A 20,700-nucleotide genomic window follows, 5' to 3' on the forward strand; every position below is an offset into this window, starting at 1 on the left:
GACTAACATTGACTGGCTCATTCCTAATTATTTCCCCTCAATTTTTCAGGGATACAGTCCAAGTACTCTATACCTGTCATCATTCATGTCTCCTCTGTTTGAGGAAGCTTATTTAGTTCTTTCTCTTCCAGATTGTCAAGTCAAGAGAAGCCAAAATTCCTACCTGTACTTTACTGTGAAGGAGTTAGTCTCATTAATATTGCAGTATGCTGGAGTTCAAGGGTTTCCTTAAAATCTGTCATTTGAAGTCCTTTAGTTTAGCTGAATTTATGTGGGTCTTTATGATGCCTGTGACAGTAAGGTTTTAGTTCTTCTTTTTCTTTACTCTTGTAAATCACAAGTCATGTTGCAAACATTCAGGATTCAAGGCATGAACCAACCACAAATTAAATTTCTCACCATTTGTAAACCTCTGGTCTAAATTGCAAAACCAAGAATACTTTCTAACTATATTATAATAGAAAGAGAGGAAAATGAAACTGTTTAGAGAATCAAATATCATTGTAATGATTTTCTTAACTTTTACATCTTGCTTGGCAATGTTGTTTATTTTGCAGGAGGCTAGTCCGGGACAGGGTATCAATCTCCTACTATTGACATAATATTGTTTTAATAAAGCATAACTGTAGTTTAAAGGATAGGTTTATCTACAGAAAGACCAATTGTTGTAGTGTATGTAGACCTCTGGAGTTAATAAACAGCAAGAACCATTTACATAGACATAATACAATTGAATGAATCTAAGTTAATACCAGTAAAGATCTGTCCCAAACTGTTTGGGTTTTGAAAGAAGTGACAGAAAGAAGGGAAGGAGAAGTTCTCAGATCAGTGTCTGCAAATGGCAGAGCTAGCTGAATATCTTGGGGTGACTTTATGATGTGTATCCCCTATCACTGCCCTATGCCCAGAAATTAACTTTGTGCCTTTCTGTGCCTTTAAACTGAGCCCAAGAGGGGGGAGAGGAAAGAAACCGAGTGAACATTTCAAAACAGTTGTTCAAGGACACAGATGGAGTCCAGCTGTCTATTTCAGTGGTAGAAAATGGACTTTATCCTCCAGAAATCTGTATGTACTATTATAGAGGGTATTCTTGTGCAACATGGCAGTTTGTGACAAAAATCGTGTTTTCAGTAGTGACAATCTGATTTATGTACCAGGGAAGCTGTTCAAAAGAGCCAAAGCAATGTTAGCTGTGCATGAGAGCAGATAACACTAAATTTGTAGGCCCTTATGCACATTTGAACATCTTAAGGACTGCTCAGAATAGAATTAACAGGAATAATTGTGGCACATTTACTGTAGCCTAGAGTTTTACAGCTAAAAATTTTAGTTAAATCCATGAAAAGGTCCAAGTTTCTGTCACATACAGGTTTCCATATGTAAGAAACTCATAACAATGTTTAATCTAATTAACTTTATTTTCTGTACTAAGATCTCTGCTCAAATGTAAAAGGAAAAAGGTTGTCTCATACAATTTTAAATGAGTTATTTAATGAATATGTGTGGCTGCAGAAGTTGTGATGAAGTTGGCAAGTCTATATTTATAGTTACTTTTACATTACAAAAGAATTAACAAATACATATTTTGTAGCACAGAGGAAGAAATCTTAATATATTAATAAAACAAAGAGTAAAAAGTTACTTTTAAAAATATATATAATAATTCAGTAATGAACTTTTAAACCTAGAAAAGTTGTGTCAAAAGGTTTCTGTGTGCTTCATTCTTCCTTTGGTGTGTAGGCCTTCGAGGAGCCCCAGGATACTCTTTGGATCAAGCCCATCATCTTCCAATTGAAATGGATCCATTGATTGGTATGTCAAGATGAAAATGTAGCAATATATTTGAAATTGGCATTTTCAGGAATTATTGATTAAGCTATATTTGTATGTTATGCTTCATTTAACACAGAAAATAGGAAAATATTTATTCTTGTCGGTCCTGGAGAACTAAAAGCATTAGCTATTGATGCTGAATTAATTACATGAGTGCTATTTGTTATTAACATCACCAGCAACTGGTATTTAAGAAACAACCAATTAAGTCAGTTACACTGTCAGCCCAAATCTATAATTCTGTTCTCTTATCAGGTCACATTAGTAAAATAAAATGTGAGGGTCCTGTGGAGTTATCACACATTCTTTTTTTATAGCCAGCACTATGTTTATCAGTGCGGATGAAGTTCTGTTTATTTTCATTCACTTCATGATTTGGATTTAGTTGGCAGTACTAATTTAATAATGAAAAGACTGAATTTTAAATTGATAGTATTCTTTAAAATCCAGAATCTTTGAGAAAGTGAATTGTTTGAGAAATATCATCTGCTAAAATTGTTAGATTGCAGGGCTTCCTAACGATCATAAATCCTCATTAATTGCACTTATTTGATTTGTAGGGGTATTTTTTCAGTAATTTGAAACAGAAATTGAGGACAGGGTAGGTTGTTAGAGACAAATTTGTAGCATTGTTGAGAAAAAAAATACGTTTTTAAACATAGCCAGATATAAAGTTCCTTTTTTGCCTGTGTCGATATTCATGTTCAAAATATTTACATAGAAGTACCACAGAAGAGTTATCTTTCTCATTCTGTGTGCTTCATTTGATCTCATATAATGACAGTGGTTTTCTCTTTAGTTTTTTTTCACAAGCTAGGCACAACTATTGCGCCCACCTGTTCTGGAAATTTGAGTAATTTGTTATTCATTATCTTTCAGCTGGTGGACATAGAGGGTCTGGTAATATAAATATGTGTTCTTAGAATGCATGTAAACATGATATTAACTTCCACAAGCAATTTTAAGATAGGATGGAGTGGGGATTTTTTTGGCTGAATCTCTTGTTTCATGCAGTTGTGAGCAATTTAACTAGAATAGCAAAAAATAGGGAAAAAATCAGATTATTGTCTGCATTAAGTTGTGTTCTTATGTTAGGAGAAACATATTTCTCAGAGTGATTTTTATTTCACCTATCTTCATTTAACTGAAGTTAGTTGTCAAGATTCCCCCAATAACTATTGTAGAAAGACAAACTCTCCTCTGGATTTGTCTAGCACTTAGACAGCTATTACAGTGTGAGATGACTTGTCATGTGAAAAAATGTCTTCCTCTCCAGTGAGACTGGATGGAGTGTATAAAATTAACTTAGATTATATACTGAACTTTTAGAAGGTTAATATTGAGATTCAATACACTTTTATTGTGTTGCCATATCTTGTCTGTTGTTTCACAGGGAGTACAGAGCACATTAGCTGGGGACTCCCAGTCCTTCTTAACATCCTTCTTAACAGCTCCGTTTGGCAGCTGGGGTGGTGGCTGAATGAATGAACCATTCCTTTTCTCTCTGTCTAGGGGAGTTTCTAGGTGTCACTGTCTCTTAAAATTACCATCCATGGCCTAGCTCCCTGCTTGAGGAGTGGGTGATAAGACTTACTTTTACTGTACTGGAAAATCACAATAGGTTTGAACAGATTCACGGAATCATAAAATATGCTGAGTTGGAAGGGATCCATGAGGATAGTCAAGTCCAACTCCTGGTCCTGTGCAGGACCTCCCCAAGAGTAACACCATGTACCAGAGAGCAGTGTCCAAATGCTTCTTGAACTCTGTCAGGTTTGGTGCTGTGACCACTTCCCTGGAGAGCCTGTTCCAGTGCCCAACCACCCTCTGGGTGAAGAACCTTTTCCTGATATCCAACCCAAACATCCCTTAACTCAGCTTCATGTCTTTTCCTTGAGTCCTGTCACTGGTCACAAGAGATCAGCACCTGCCCCTCCACTTCCCCTCGTGAGGATGTTGAAGACCACAATGAGGTCTCCCCCTCATTCGTTGGTTGAATTCTTATGTCTTTAGTGTGGTTAAGTATCTGGAGGTATGAGGTTGTCAAGGCCACACAATACAAGCTATTGGCTGTAGAAGAGAAACCAACCAGCAAGAATTGGCTCTCTCGACTATTGTTAATATTTATTTCATATTTTAAATGGACTTTTGCCTTTTTCCCCTGGTTCAGATTGGTTTGGGGAATACTTCTGCAGAGCACTAAAATTATTACCATGTATTATGCAGTGCATCAGGCAGCATATAAGAAATTGTCATCTCTTGTAAAATCTTTTCTCTTATTCAAAGGGAAACTGGAAATCTCACAATAATTTTGTATTTCTGACACCCATATAGACAGCTCTAAATGTTCATATTCAAAATGCTTACTCAACAACAAATTCACAGTTCATTGAAAGTTAAATGTATTCATTTTCTCCTGTAAATGGATGACAGGAAGGTGTTGGAATGGCTTACATGTAAAATGTGTTTTGCATTTCGTTACAGCCAATAACTCTGGTGTGAACAAACGGCAGATCACAGACCTTGTGGATCAGAGCATCCAGATCAACGCGCATTGCTTTGTGGTCACGGCAGATAATCGCTACATTCTTATCTGTGGTTTCTGGGACAAGAGCTTTCGAGTTTATTCTACAGAAACAGGTGACCTCAAATACAGCTCTCCGGTTCTTCCTGGGTCACAAAGTGCACAAAGACTATCGTCTTAATAGTACCATATCTAATGCTTGTGCTTACCCATCCATGAATGATAAAGGGCAGTTTATAAAATCCTTCATTATTGTTTCAGCATGATAACTTTAAGATGTTTTTTTGAATGGGAGATAAAGGATGCAAAAGGAAATGGAATGCAGTTTTATTAATGGTAACTTTTGAAAACTGTAGTTAATTTCAGAAAATTTATAATATCGAAAGGATCAACCAAAATTCTTGTTACAATATTTTCATGGATGTCTTATTTCTAGCTCTATTTATTTCATGTAGTAAGGAATTAGGTGGAATATCCTGCTACAGGAACCAATATTCTGTTGCTTTGTCTGGTTACTTAGCTTAATATCACTCAATATATTGCTAAAAACTTATTGCAATAATAGAAAGGAGGAGGTGATAATCACAGTAAACCTTAGTTTGACATTAACATAAAACAAATACACATTTTTAATATAATAATGCAGCACAATTATGGAAAAGTTCATGTGCTGTCTTATTCATATCACTCATGAAATTCATAAATAGTGTTCTAATGCCATTGCTTAAATACTGATGGAGCCATAACTCCACTTAATATTCAGTGACTGCAGCACTGACTTGATTTTCAGAGATAAGGGTTAGACTATGGATTGACACAGAGCATAGCCTTCAATGGGAACGAAAAAAAAGTGGAAAAAAAGTTTTATCTTTGTGATTTTTTAATCTTGTTGTAGCATTTAGTGATCTTTAATTACGGGACATGAGACAAAAGTTACATTTGAACTGAATATTAATTATATAGTTAATGATTTCTAAATGCTGCAAGTACCTTAGAAAACTGAATTTGTATGACTTTGCATTCCCACCAGGAAAATTAACTCAGATTGTATTTGGCCACTGGGATGTCGTGACTTGCCTTGCCAGGTCGGAGTCCTACATTGGGGGTGATTGCTACATCGTGTCTGGGTCACGTGACGCTACATTGCTGCTTTGGTATTGGAGTGGCCGACATCATATTATAGGTGACAATCCAAACAGCAGTGAGTATCCTTTAAATAACATCTTTCTGAGAGGTCTTCTGCCACACCTATTCATTTTAACATTCCTTCTGTCAGATTCAGAAGTTATTACCAAATATATCGGTAACTTTGCTTGGTATAAGAAGAGCACCACATGCTAAGCAATGCATTGATTACTACCCAAAAAATGTTTAAACAATCTGTGCATGTTAAGAAATAATAAGATGGGAGTATAGTTCTTAAGTTTATAATTGCCTTTATCACTTATAGCATCATGTCATCATAAACTAGAACAAGATGGTTGTGGCCTTTAAGTGACAGGACATATATCACTATATTTTGACTTCCTTTCCCTGGAAGTACTTTTTGGCATTTTAACTTACTCCTTTTGTGCTACAGCATGCTATATCAGCTGCTTGCCTTTTCAAAAAAGGAATGTCTCACATGCCATGGAATTAAATGAGACTCTCTTGAGAAAGGTCTTTCTATAGTTTGGGGAAGAAATATGACTGAATAAAAATAGAAAAAGATAAAATGTCAAGAAGAGTTTACATTCATTTTAATGGGACCAACTATCAGTGCTTTGCAAAGTGAGGGGAACACAGTAATATTAATTTATATAAAAGGGTACTTAGAGTGCCGTACTAATTTAAAGATCCCATCACCCAAGCCAGAGATATGGCTGCAGCTAAAGAGAAACTTTTATCCATATACTAGAGCTGTTTTGTACAGCACTAAATCCATTTCACTTAAAGAAGTTTCTGAATTCTAACGATAATTTTCAACAGAAGGATTTTGTCTTTGGATAAAAATGGAAGAATCTGTCACTATCAGTTTTGATATCTGATTCAAAAACTGACTGGAGGCAGTACTGTCAGTTACAGATATTTACGTGAAAGTATTTCTTCAACTGAATGGCTGGTAGAAAACTGTTTTATTTATTTCAAAGTAAATATTTTGTTAATTTTTCAGCAGGAAGTTTTTTATTGAATTCTGATGTTTTTCCATTTGTCTGTAAGCAGAGTAAAGGGGAGACAGATAAAAGCCTCACTTTCTCACCAGATTTTGCTTGCTTTTTACAAAGCAAATAACAGAGGAAATAGAGGGGAAAAAATAAAATTGTGTTCCAATAATAAATTTCTCTAATATCTTTGCCTATATTCCATGACTTTTTTAGTATGTAATTCTCCAATGTGGATAAATTCAGTCTGACAAGGATTTTCATGTCTGAGCAGACTGTTTAGGTTGATGCCATTTTTCTTCTTTGAATGCCTGTGTGATTCATATAAAGTATAAGTAATTTCTATGTTAAGAGGAAAATAAAAAGAGCTTTCTTCTCTCATTAAAGAAAAAAAATGTAAGACATTACCTCCTTTGATTACAAAGGGCTTGGACAGCCTTGCAATTAGCATCTCCTTTCTGGCTGATAACAGACTGCTTCAATTCTTTTCCAGATAAAATTATTCTAGTTCTGGTATTGTTCTGTCATCACTTACATATCTGAATGCACAGAAGTTGTACTTTTTGGTATCTCAGGCTTAATATCTTAGCTGCCTAACTTTGGAAGTGTCTGCCTTGGAGATCTTTAATTTTATGAAAGGACGAAATGACCTGTCTGACAGAAATAAATGAAAACAAAAATGACTTGTATGATTTGCTTTCTGTCTTACCTCTATATGGATAAGGCACTGTTTTGCTGAAGAAAAAGCCTTATAGTCAGATTAATAAGAGACTGTGCTGCAGATAGTCATGTCCAGTCTAATGAAATCTTACAGGCATGGTAACAGAACTCAAGAAGACTAATACCCAAGACCACTGTGGTGGCTTTGAAATATATTGATACGATTTTTTAATATTTATGTTGAAGACATGTTGAAGACTCATGCTGAAGAAGAATGATGGCATATCTGTTATTGCTATCTCTATTCATTGGATTAAAGCTACCATGGATATGCTAATTATATACTAGTACTGTACTATAACCAAAACTACCTTTGTTGGAAACATATTATAAACAGCTACTTTGACTTTTCATGAACATACATTAATGGGGATAGATCACAAAAACAAAGGACCTTTTAAAAAAGGGCCTTTAACAACTTCTACAATTACTACATGTTTCTGCTGAAGTAATGACTGGCAGTTTCTGGTCACTACCACGAGCAGACATGAATTGTCATGTCATGTGACTAAGATTCCCTGTAAACTAATTTTCAAGAGTGAAGCATTCCCAAAAATCCTCATGATAATATGTTTGAAGTTTTACCTAGTTAAAGCCACCAAAGTAGTAAAGAAATATTTCCTAGTCTACTCTTCTGTAGTTGCTGTTAGAAGGTTAGGATTTACCTTGTAGGAAAAATGAAAGTGGTATGATCAATCTGGGTCAAATCCAATTATTAAACATCTTTAGAATGAATTTCCAGAAAGATGTAGATGATATTTTCAGAGGGGAAAAAAGGGGTATTGATTTTTTTAAAAGCTGTCATCTGGAGACACAGATAGGGTGTTTTATACCACAGGATATAAGAAGGTGAAGAACTCCAAGAAAAATGTCAGGTATAGTAATTATCTGGGTTAGATGCTTGACTTTATAATTATCTTTTAAGCTGAAAGACAGTTAACTACCAATTTCAGCTTCAATACCTCCAATTACCAAAAGGAACTTTAGTTGTTTCAGAAAATCTTAAAGAGGAGAAAAAGCAAACCCCCAGTCCTAAACAGTTTGTGTAGTATAACATTTGTACAGAAAAATGTAGATACCATTTCATTTGAAAACATAGCAATCACAATCATTATTGTGAAATACTCTCAGGCAAAAGATTGTCAGATCAAACTTCTTACAGATTCTGCTAAAATTCCATATTCCAGAGACCATGAGATAGATATAATCTTTACTAAACAACACGGGTGTCAGTAACCTAACCTGTCAGACTTCTGTAGAACCTTCTGCTGAAATACCTGTACAGGCGTATTCTCAGGGTCACCTCAGCTGTGTCTGTGGGAAATACAGAACCAGCTCTTGTTTAAAGAGGAGAATTGAGAAAAAATACAAATGATTGCTCTAGCTCAGTAGTTGAAAACTTGCCTATGAGAGCATGGTAAGCTTCATTTTATAATTTAAAAATATTTTTTCTAATCAATACATTTATTAAGTTATCACTTTTATTCTACAGCAAGTGTCAAAAATTAGTTTCTGGTTTAGTTTGCACTTGTCACAATATCTTGAAACTTCTCACAATCACTGTGAGAAGAGTGAAGTTTTACCAGATTTTAAATGCAATGTTTTCCACACAGTAGCGGTATGAAATAGCTAGTAGGAAATCTTCTTCTGGTTAGAGTGTTTGTTTAGGAAGTGGGGGACTACATTCTTGACCTCTAGAGACTGGGGGAATTAAAGCTGTCATTCCCATGTTCACAAGCATGTGCTGACTATCAGCTATAAATTAACATAGGAGAGGCCCCTGTGAACCTCCAGATTTGGTAGAAAGCAAAATTCTTTTCTAGGCTCTTATTTATGGATCTTACATGTCATGATGATTGGATATAGAGATAAATCAAGAAATCAGGGGCGATATGCTGCGTACCTTCAACAGCAGCATATAGCACAAATCTTGTCCCTATTTGTACTTTCTCTAGTTCAACATCGCTTTCATGGCCATGCCATTGCTAAGCTCCAACAGTGGTGATGTTGGAGGTCCTGTTTAGATTAGACTAGAGGCTGGTGTCTGGGAATGCTTCTGGAAAGTAAGCGATGCGGCATGATTTCCTGTAGGCTGAAGGGCAGTTGAATGCAGGCTGTAGGTATGTTTGAACTTCCCTTTGTTTCTTTATCCTTGCTTACTTAAGTACCACCTTTTGGAAAAACACTGGACTGAATGAAGCTAAGTCCTCTTGCCAGGGTCAGATATCTACTTTCTAAGCCAAAACTCCCATCTGAAATAGCTAATCTGAATCTGCACCTTATTAAGTTGATGACCACATTATATAAATCTGCTGCAGTTGTGAGAACAGTGAAAGGTATCTGTTTTCTCTAAGTGAGACATGGCACATGCAAAGGACATAGTTTGCTTTTTTTATTTGTGTGAAGTGATATGGGAAATGTAAATCTTTGCAGTTCTCAGAGACTGAATAGAAAAATTATTGTGATGGAGTTTGACAATTTGTGTTTTGATTTTTCTTCTCTTATGATGTATAGGGATTTGTTTTAGCTGAGCACTAATTTGTATACAAATTTATTCTCACTTGGAAACTGTATTAGTCATCACAAAAAGGAGCAAAGAGAGTACATGATATGCCCTGGAGTTCAACATGTATCATTATAGCAGTTTTATTTTTATATTTTATGATTACTTTATTGAAAGTCTCTTTCAAACAAGTGACTTTGAAAATGAGAATTATCTCAGAGTCTTTGAACAGATATACCAAAGTGGATGATAGAATTGTAGAAAAGTGAGGGACAGATGCTTTTATCTGAAACAGACACAAATTCAGAAACTAATTTGGAAGTGATAAAAATTAATTTGCACACTTTAATTGGAATCAGACTCCTGCATGAAAGAAAGGAAGTCTAGGCAGCTTGTGCTAAAGGCTGATTGAATTTTTTGTCAGGTAAGTATGTTAGACTTGGCCGCTTATCCTCTTGAGCCTCTCCATGCAATATATTACATTCACCCTCTGACTGGTGTTCTTTAAAAGGATCAATGCTATTCCTGTTTTTTCCCTAGAGCCTGAAATTTCTTCGATCTTGGGACTTGACATTTCTCATTACCTATTGTAGCTTCCAAGACGATGGTCACAAGAGGTGTGGGAGTTAACTCCACTTTTTCTAACAGCAGCTGTGCTGACCATTGGAAAATATTGTCTATAAGCCATAAGATGGGTTTGTTTAGCATTATAACATAATCTTCACAGGTGCTAACAATCCATCCTGTCCCACTGAGTGCATTCAGTATATATCTGAAAGGGAAGGTAAACGTTACCACAAAAAATCTTTGTCAAGTCAATATACATTTATTTCTGTGTCTGTCATGAAGTATACCTCTTTGTGTTCCTTTTACATGACATAATTTTGAAACAATTTGAAGTTGTGAACATCAAGGGTTCTGCAGGATTATGTCTTGAAAGAGTAGTTATTCTGAACTCAGAACATTCATTTATTGTTTTATATCCCTCTACATTTTAATATGCCCTAGCTTAACCTTGAAATGGCAGCAGTTTAAAAATAGTCACTGGTGTGCTCTGCACCAAGAGGACTGGATGGCCGTCTGAAGGTCCTGCATAAGCCATGGGCACACGTGCTCTCCACTTTGTCTGTTTAAGGAGTTATTATGGTACTCGTAAGTTTGTAAAATTTAGGTATAAATTTTTGAATTACAGTATCTTAGCACTGTTCTGCCAGAGCAGAAGCTCTTTGAAAACTAGTTTGTAGTTTTTACTGGCACCATCTCTACTCTGGTTGCCAAAGACATCTCTCTTCTAAGGCTGCTATGTAAAGGTAAAAGAGCCAATAATCCACCTGAGATAATGCAGTTATCTCTAGTATTTTATCAACAGATGTCTGTGCCCATGCTTTGCTGCATACTCCATGGGAATTGTACAGTGCAGGATGGTTCACCAAATTGCCCAAGATCCCACAGTAATTTAGTGGAAGGGATAGGAAGAGATGCTACAAATCCATACTTTCCTGTCCTCCACTATATTTTACCTTCTGGACTCTGGATTGGTGCAAGGTACCCAAAAGTCCACCGACCTGGGTGAATTGTTTGTAGCTATATACAACGTTCCTCAGCAAATAAATCAGCTCTGCTTCCTAGAGCTGGGAATATTCTGAATATATTAATATTTTTCTGTCAGAAATCCTTCTTTTATATCCATTGCTCACTCCCTGATCTTGTGGACACTGTTATTAACTATTTTCTGTTTTGAGATATTCGTATTTATTGGTTGTAGCCTTATCTTTTCATCAAACTCTAAGATGGTTTTTTCTGACAGTAAAAATTTGAGAAGGCTCTTACAGTTTTACTTCCATGGAAGCCATTGTATTTTCTAAGATTTTGTTTTCTGATGAGTATCCCCTGAAAAGTCCTAACAGTAAAGCAAATAGCAAAGTAAATTCTTTTCAGCAAGTAATTCAAGTATAGCTTTGGACTTGCTTTTGTCAAAGTGAGAGATGAAATGGAAGCTAAAATTTGCCATGTGGTCTCATGTTTGTTTATACAGAAGGCTCCTAGATGTGTCCCCATGGAAATCTGTACATAAATCCTGGAAAAGGACAGCATGAGAGAGATAGTAACACTGTCTTTTGTCTTCCTTTCCCTCTTCTTTTTTACCTTGTCATGCAAGAGCATCATCTGTTCCCGAAGAACCTTACAATAATATTAAGCATTACATTCTTCAGCAAGAAGGAAAGATGTGTTTTATTTTAGACTTTCTAGAAAAACTTACTTGTTTGGAGATTCAGCACATTTTTTTTTCCTTCTGCCCTCTAGTAATTCAGTTCAAAGGTGCTCCTTTGGCGAAATTACAGGGAGTTTACAGTGATGGTATCTCAGTTCTTAGGTAGGATATTTTCACCTGCAATTCCCTTAGAGCTGCAGCCTTTGACCTCTGGCTGCATCTATCAGTGGTGATATGACAGTGACAGAATATTTTGCTAGATTTTGAATGATTCCTGGAGTTCACAGCTTCTTTCCTTAGCAATAAAATGTAATATGACTGAGGTTCATGCCACAGCTATTTCTGTAGAAAGCATCAGTGAATAATTTTTTTTTGAGCCCTAAGGGGGAAAAATCCCATTTTCAATTACTGTTGGACTGTTACTCTTAATATTGATATTCCATTATTAATTTGTATTTACTGAAAAACTGGACAAAATAAGATGCACAGATCTATGTTTCAGGGAAGTTCTTCCTTATAAGCATTTTCCTTTATAAATCAAGAAGTCAATAAAATATGCTTATTTGGTGTATTCTGGAGTTTTACAGTTCCTTGATATTATAGACTTTCCTAGGAAAAACTGAGGAAAATGTTCCTTTGAAAACTGCGTTATTTCTTTTCCTTTCAAAAATTTTAGCCATTTAATAAGTTCAGCCATCCAGTTTGATGATGCAGTCTGATGACACCTCTGTAATCAGAGCTTGAGCCAAGATGGCCATTGAGCATAATCCTCTTTTTTTCCAGGACATATAGAAGAAAAAAAAAGTGGAAATTTTTGAACGTAGTTAATTGCTTTTTTTTTTATTTTTTATGTTATTCACTTGGAGAAAACAAAACCTTGAAAGATGGGATTCTCAATGGCAGTGTTGATGGGGAAATGATAAAAATCAAAGTATAGCCATCCTTAGTGAGATACACAGTGCGTCTTTCTTCTGACATCCATCCTTCCCTAGTGGTAGAGCTCAGTTTTTAGTTCACATCTTCAGTTTCCAGACCAAAAAGATTTTTTTTCTTGCTGTCTAGATTATAGTTTGGGAAACTAGGATTTATTGAGGTAGCTGTTTGCATTAGAGGTAAGAAATTTTTAATGTGTCTGTACATTGGAACAAGACCTGTTAGATTGACAGACCCTGTACTATTGTGTCCAAAACTGAAGTCTGTAAATCCATGGTTGGTAGTTCTCATCTTGTTCAGAAAGATATTACAATACATGGAATTGTTATTAAATTTTGATGACAGAGGATGTTAGGGTTTGACAAGAAAAACTGGAGATTCATGCTGAATGTTTAAGAACTATGGTCCTATACATCTCTGGATACCCAAATTTAAAGAATGAGTTTAAAGATAGGCAAAGAAATGGATTGCTACAATGGCTAAAAAATGGCAAGCCCCTCCCTTCAAAGGAGTTTATAAGGGTTTGGTTTGGTCAATAGACTAAAAAGGAAAGATGAAAAAGGGTGATTTATGCTTTAAGCACGTAAGTGGGGAAAATGCTAGAGAAGAAGACCTGAAGCTAAAGGACAATGCTAACACAAGAATGAAGAGGTGCTAGGTAGACAAGAACAAATGCAAACTGGAATTCAGACTATTTCTCTTCTTTAGAGTAGGAGGAGTCTGGAACATCCTTCCAAGTCACATACCCAGGTAGCCATTTCATTAACTGTTTATATCATGTGAGTGTCTGCAATAAAAGAAGACTCAATTCACTGACCCACAAAAGTCTATCCAAGCCTCCATTCCTAACGCATATCTTTCAAAAACTCATGCAATACTTTTTAGCTACTCAGGTAGTTCCCTTTTGGTTTAGTGTTTAACTGGATTTCCAGTTAGGAAACTGCATTTTATTCCAGAGTTGAAATGTGTGCAGCCATTCACCCATTAGACCTCTCTGTGCCATTAGCTGCAAGATAAATTTCTGGGCTACTGGGCATCTTTTATGCCTGTGTCTCCCAGTTAGCAGAGTCCAGTTACCACTTTGCTGCCTATGCAGTGAACAGAGAAAACACTTCAAACACTGTGCAGCCTCCTCTCCTACTCTCCTCTATCAGTTGTGTGGCCCTCCTTTGAGCTCATTTTTGTAAATGTGGCCACAAGCCTTTCATCTTTCTGGTCTTCAGTGGCAAAGTAGTTCTTGCCTCCTATTTGCTGATCTAAGGTATTGCACTGAAAGTTACATTGAGGGAGTTTTTCTTTCTGGCTGCATAAATCCTACTCTATATTGCTTCCTTCCAGAACAGAATCTCCTCTCCAGTGAACAGAGCTTGTGCTTGTCCAGAATCATCAACTTTCACCTGGCTGCATTGAAAAGAAATAAAACACATTTTTCTATTTTTTTATTTAACTGGGCAATGATATAATAATGATATAATAATGGCTTTCTCTTGTCATTGTACAGTTGTCCATGAAACTTTGCATCAATTATTTTATTACAAGCCTATCTTACCAGCAAAGATTTATATTATCCCATAGATAATATTACTGGTTAATATTTGATTAGAATCAATTTCCAGCTCCTAACTGAAAGCTGATTTCCGAATCTGGATTTCCAAAAACCCTATATGTAGCTCATATTTTATCAACTGTAACCCTCATCCTATCAAAACCAGGTAAGACAAGACTTCTAGTCCAGCACAGCATGGTGACTGGTATTAATGAGATTTTTACTTCCAATTCTTGTTGACAGAAGTGTGGATTAACCATTTTATTTTATATAGAACTAACATTGCAGTAATTTATCTATAGTTCCCTAGGTCATTTCTTTTACTATTTGAACTACACTGGCAGAACTCCAGTCCTTTGGAATTTCCCAATTTTCTGTACTTGATTTGTACAATGCAAATATAATGATGTGAACTCTGTGTTATAAAGCAAGTTGCCCACTTGTTTGGAACCAAACCAAAATATATTTCAGTCCTGAATATATATATATGTACATATATATATATATAAAATATATATAACATATAAAATAATGTATACCTATACCATTTTTAGGCATATTTTAATTTCTGACCATTCCACGTGTCTCTGAATCAATATTATCTATGCAGCAGTAGCATGTTTCTAGTGTTGTTCTTCTTCTCTTCTTTTCCTACCACCAGTTTCATGAAACAAATTATGATCACTCTTAAAGGCACATCCTCAATTCTTTAGGTTCATATCGTAAGTCTGGAAACATATATGTTCAATAGCAGACCTTTACATTACCGCTGCTTTCAATAGCACCACACTTTGTGTCCTTTTAATTAATTCATTAATGCATTGGGTAGCTGGGGTTTTGAAACTTTATGATGTCTTAATATATTTTGCTCGGTATCCTAAATATGAGATATTTAATCACACCGCACCTCTCTGACGCTTAATGATTTCAAGCAAATTATAGCAAAGTTCTTTTGTTGATAAACCATGTCTGATTTGTCATTCCCTATTGTTTTCTTTTTCTTGCTTTGCTTTTCTCACTTTTTTTTTTTTTTTTTTACAGGTGATTATCCAGCTCCTCGAGCTGTTCTAACTGGTCATGACCATGAAGTTGTCTGCGTGTCAGTCTGTGCAGAGCTAGGACTTGTTATCAGTGGTGCTAAAGGTCAGAAATGTTTTTAAGGCTTAAGTCTTAACATTTTTAGAGTCTTTTTTAGTGGTACTTCTCAGACTTCCCTCAAGCCACATATACTTTAATTATCCTTAAGGTGTGTTGTAATTCTAGGAGACTCTGAAGCAGTTTTCTCTGAAAACTGTTATTTACTATCTGCACTTATGTGTTTAGGCACAAATTAAGTTCATCATTCCTTCCGACCATCAGTCTATGCAGCTATTCCACCCAGACCTGGAAGAGTATTTTATAAAAATGTATACAATAATTCTAATGACATCTAGTGATTTTGAAGAGACCTGTTGATAGAGACATGTATTTCAGGGAGGGCCAGCTCCAAATTCTCCACCTTGAATGGTAGTTTTTAGGACTGACCTCACTCTCTAGGGAAGCAGGATCAGTTTGCTTTGGAGCTGTGTGCAGCATTTTATCCAGCAGTGGTTTTTTGTGATGTTTTCTAAATAATGAGCCGTTGCAGGTTCTCCGTGTTATTTATCTATGGAATCCAGAGTACCCAACAATTGCTAACACAAGTGTTCAAAATACTTTTCCAAGCCTGCAGCAATATCCTGGATAACTGGTAATCAGTGTAAATAAAGCACCAGCCTCAATGAATGTTAGCTTAATCCTTCCTTACTCTGTTTCTCCTTGATTTGTTCATTTTACTCCTTCTGCCCATCTTCTCCTACTTCTCTTTAATTCCGTGTCCACTTTTCTTCCCCCACTGCCCTCTCTCTTTCAGCTTCTTAACTTGTCAAACTATGTCTTTTTCTCTTTTCCTTTTCTATTTGCCTCTCCCTCTCCCCTTTTCTCTTAGTTCCTTTTGTGCTGCATCATCTCTTCTCCCTTCCTACTTCCTTTCTTTGTATCACCCTTGTATTTCCTTTTTCCCTATATGTCTTCCTGTCTAATTTCCACTGTAGTCCTACATCCACATCCAGTGACTTGCTTTCTCTATCTATAGTGATGCCTGTTTTAGTCATCCCCATGGATATCTTTGTACTCATTCTTAAGTTTGCTGTTTCTGAGGGTAAGAAGGATGTGATGCTTGCTCTGACGGCTTTTGCTCACAGCTGACTCCTGGGTTATTGCTTTTTATACTGCCTTGGAGCTCAACATTTAATTTTAAAGCTGAGTGTGAAACTTTTGAGTAAAGCCATTTTTAACAGGAAATCCTAATGGGTCATTAACTCTTGTAATGGCATACTACATAACAGTCATAGGCAAAGTCAAGACATTTGTGAAAAAAATGTACAGTGATGCTGGAGCTAAATTTTTTTTTCTTGAAGCACTGCTATTTCTTACCCTTTAAGGCAGCTTCATGCACTCTGGTTGCCATAATAGTCTACCCTGTCCAGCTATCTTTTTGCAAATTTCCTCTTCGTAATATAGATGGAATCTGTACTCAGTTATCTTCTGATTCATTAAGTATATGCTTCTTTGGTAACTTACACCTTTTAGAGGTAAAAACTGATGGACAACCAAATATTTTAAAATCAAATACAGAATATGTTTATAATTAATCAAGAGAAATACAGGCCCAGTCTGTTTCTTGAAGTAGTCTGCCCATGTTCTTAATTTTGAAACTCTGGTCCATATAAAAAATGCAGAGGGAAAATAATTTTTTTAAATTGCTATTTTCCAAGAGATGCCTTTTTAAAAGCTTTTTCTTCAGATCTGTTCTTTTCAGTCCCTTTCCAGCTTCTTAGATTGCATCTCATGGCAGTGCTGAGTTGCCCTGCCATCCAGTCTGAGCTCAGCCTGTGCTTCCTGGTGGGCAGCTGTTCCTCTGGAGCTGGCTGTGGCACTGTGATGACACATGCAGCACTAGAGAACCTACTGAAGCAGGAAGACAGCACATTTAGGACTCCTCTGAGGAAAATCTTGTGCATCAGGTTGTTTTCATGTTTTTACCCAACAAACCCAAAAAACAGTGGTCAGTCTGTATGTCCTTACAGTGGCATCCTAAATCAGATGTGTCTTTTTGGGCCCATGACCATTCAGCTATAAAGGTATGACACTTTTGAAAAATCTAACAAGGTAATTATTCTAAAGGGGAAGGTATCACTTTTTGTAACATCCTGGCACTTCACTATTTTCAAAGCGGAAACTCAACTATTTGAGAAAATAAATTAATTTCATTGCAGTGGTATCCCATGGATGCAACCAAACTTGAGGTCCCTCTGCGTCAGACTCTATGCAAACACAGATAAAAGCCTGTATCAGAGGGTTCACAGATAAATGCACAGGTGCTGATTCATTCTACCTGGGCAAACCCAGCTGCTGTGTCAATTTCAGAAAAGTTAGTAAGACTTAACATGAGGTGGCTGAGTCTGCCAATATGAATTTACTTTCAGGGTCATGAACCAGTTGTATAAGGAAGAGATTACTGTGCTGTCCAGGATTATCCTGTGATTCATAAAAGAAAACATTTAGAATTTCCTGTGACTCATTACATTTATCAGAGAAGAGACTTTTTCTTAGTAGGAATATGGATCTCACTTTCAAAAAATTTTTCTCATTGTTCTTGAAATGTAAATAAGCTTCATTTTGCATCTTAACATGTACATTGCAGATTTCATAGCTGTTTTTTCTTTTATGAGTGTAATAAAAAGACATTAAAATCTCATATTAAAATCTCTCTGGAGAAAATGGAGTTACAGTGTGATCTCCTAAAATCTCTTATAGTCCAAGTATAATTGTAACTCTGTTGGCTTTCATGTGACTCCCACTGCTGAAACAAATCAGGACTGAAATCTATGCATATCATATATTCATTGGGGGAGAGGATATACAGGAACTGCCATTGTCTATAGGAGAAATATGCATTCATATGATTACATGCCCTATGGGAGTTGCTCCCACTAGTCGCTGATAGGGCCATGTCTGTTTGATGTGAATGGGCAGCCTAAAGAGAGATCATGTTGTTGTAGAAAATCAGTGAGTGAAGCTTCTGAAAACTTTGGAAGAGGAAAGAGTGTTTTAGAAGACAGATCCAGGAAAACTCCTACCAGCCTAAGTAAATAATACACTTCTAGGCATGTTGTATTCATTTTCTTAACATGCAACCCCTTGCATATTGTTTTCTGTTGTGCATTTTAAATTCTTAAAGATTGCAGCTTTTTATATCTATGCAGCACTAATGTGATATAAATGTGTATTATGCATTGCCTTTATGCACAGACTATATCGTTTGTATAAACAATAAATGTATGATATATTATATTTTCATATACAGAAGGTCCTTGCCTAGTACACACAATTACTGGAGACTTGCTGAGAGCCCTGGAAGGAACAGAAAACTGCCTGTACCCTCGCTTAATTTCAGTATCCAGTGAAGGTCACTGCATCATCTACTATGAACGAGGACGGTTCAGCAATTTCAGCATTAATGGCAAACTCTTAGCTCAGATGGAGATCAATGATTCAACCAGGGTAAATCTAAATGCAAACAAGCATTTGTTGTCTTTTGCCTTTATTTATTAAAATAAATTGAATTTATTTGCCATAAGGTTTAGAGGAAATCATATACGTAAAATTGCTGCCTCCAGGTTAAACCATTCAAACACATATCCTTTCATCACCATCTCCAAATATGAAAATGCACTTAAGCTTTTCCAGAATAAATAAGAACAAATAGTTTATGAGCCCATGATATTCTCAGAATTTTTGCTTGGAATTAAGTTTCAGTGGGAAATATGTCTTTGAAACAAAATGCTCTGAAAAGTCCTCATTCTTCATTTATTAGCCAAGACATGAATTCATGCCTTCAGGGCTCTGCTCTGTCACTAGCACTTGAAGCAGCATTAGCAATACAGATCGCTGCTTTGCTTTAGGTGGTAGTGATAGCACTGAGTATCGTAGAACAAATTACGGCATGTAGAAATGTGCTGAACTCAAGTATTGGCAGATTCAGTCAAGGAGCTTTTCTGTTATCTATCATGTTTTATACCACACAATTGTTTTTAAAATTTGGTGATACAAAATTTGTTGATTTATTTTTGGGCTAGACAGAAAGAGGAGAGGGAACATTTTGCTTCAAATTTAAAGTGGGCAAAATATGAGAAATGCTTTAAGTCAATTCAATTTTTTTTAATGTTGATCCATTTCCATAAAAGCTAACTGTGTGCTTGGGATTTTGTTTTTCTCCTGAAGGCCATCCTCCTGAGCAGTGATGGGCAGAACCTGGTGACAGGAGGAGACAACGGTGTAGTGGAAGTATGGCAAGCCTGTGACTTCAAGCAGCTCTATATTTACCCTGGCTGTGATGCTGGCATAAGAGCTATGGATCTGTCTCATGATCAGAGGTGAATTTGTCATGCATATTTGTATATAAATGCTAAATTTCCACAAAGTATGCATCTTCATGAGCTTTAAGTTTATGGTGTGGAGTCGTTAACAGGATGTGTACAAAACAATTACTCCAGTTGTTTTCCTGTTAGTTTGTCTGACTCTAACACTTATACTTGAGTCTCACAATACAAGCACTTAACATTAAGGTGAGGTGTTATTTCATTGAAGTCAGTAAGCCAGACACTCAACTAGCAATATGTGACTGAAATTGCATTAACTTAAGAACATAGGAATAGTCAGATTGGCTCAGAGTGCAGTAGTGGCTGTTAACCAATGCTTTAAAAACAATTGCAAAAGTTTGTGGTACATTTCTGTTTTTTAAACATGTAGAGTTTGAGAACTGCAGACAGTGTTGCAAAAAGGGCTTTGTTCTTTTAGCTTTTTCTGTTTATGACAAACCATAGCTCAAGATGGCAAAAGAGAATTAACATCAGCATCTTTGATGTCTTTTTCAGAACTCTGATTACTGGCATGGCTTCTGGCAGCATCGTAGCTTTTAATATAGATTTTAACCGGTGGCATTATGAACATCAGAACAGATACTGAAGTGCAGTGAAGAACTGAAAGCCCAGGTAAAGCTGAGAGCACAAGGGCTGCAAAGAAAGGTGTAGTCTCTGGTGGAAAACCACGTCTGCATTGACCTCCGTTGTACATTCCATTACACCCAGCAATAGCTGTACATTGTAGTCAGCAACCATTTTACTTTGTGTGTTTTTTCACAACTGAACACCAGCTGCTGAAAAGCAAGCTTGTATCATGTAAATTATATGAATTAGGAAATGTTTT

General features: G+C 36.1%; 1 protein-coding gene across 4 annotated transcripts in view; it reads left to right on the forward strand.

The window, feature by feature from the left end:
* Positions 1–20,483, forward strand: part of NBEA (neurobeachin) — a gene marked incomplete at its 5' end in the record, with an annotated part of 466,147 nt that extends 445,664 nt beyond the window's left edge. For all 4 annotated transcript variants that reach the window (XM_082279412.1, XM_082279411.1, XM_082279414.1 and 1 more), the window contains 7 exons: positions 1,741–1,812; positions 4,318–4,473; positions 5,388–5,558; positions 15,454–15,555; positions 18,800–18,996; positions 19,717–19,868; positions 20,370–20,483. In XM_082279412.1, the coding sequence (XP_082135538.1) occupies positions 1,741–1,812; positions 4,318–4,473; positions 5,388–5,558; positions 15,454–15,555; positions 18,800–18,996; positions 19,717–19,868; positions 20,370–20,460 (941 nt within the window). In that variant the 3' untranslated portion in view covers positions 20,461–20,483. The remainder of the gene's footprint in view (positions 1–1,740; positions 1,813–4,317; positions 4,474–5,387; positions 5,559–15,453; positions 15,556–18,799; positions 18,997–19,716; positions 19,869–20,369) is intronic.
* Between the last annotated feature and the right edge of the window lie 217 nt (positions 20,484–20,700).

The sequence above is a fragment of the Coloeus monedula genome (genome assembly GCF_965178545.1).
Source record: "Coloeus monedula genome assembly, chromosome: 3".
NCBI lineage: Eukaryota > Metazoa > Chordata > Aves > Passeriformes > Corvidae > Coloeus > Coloeus monedula.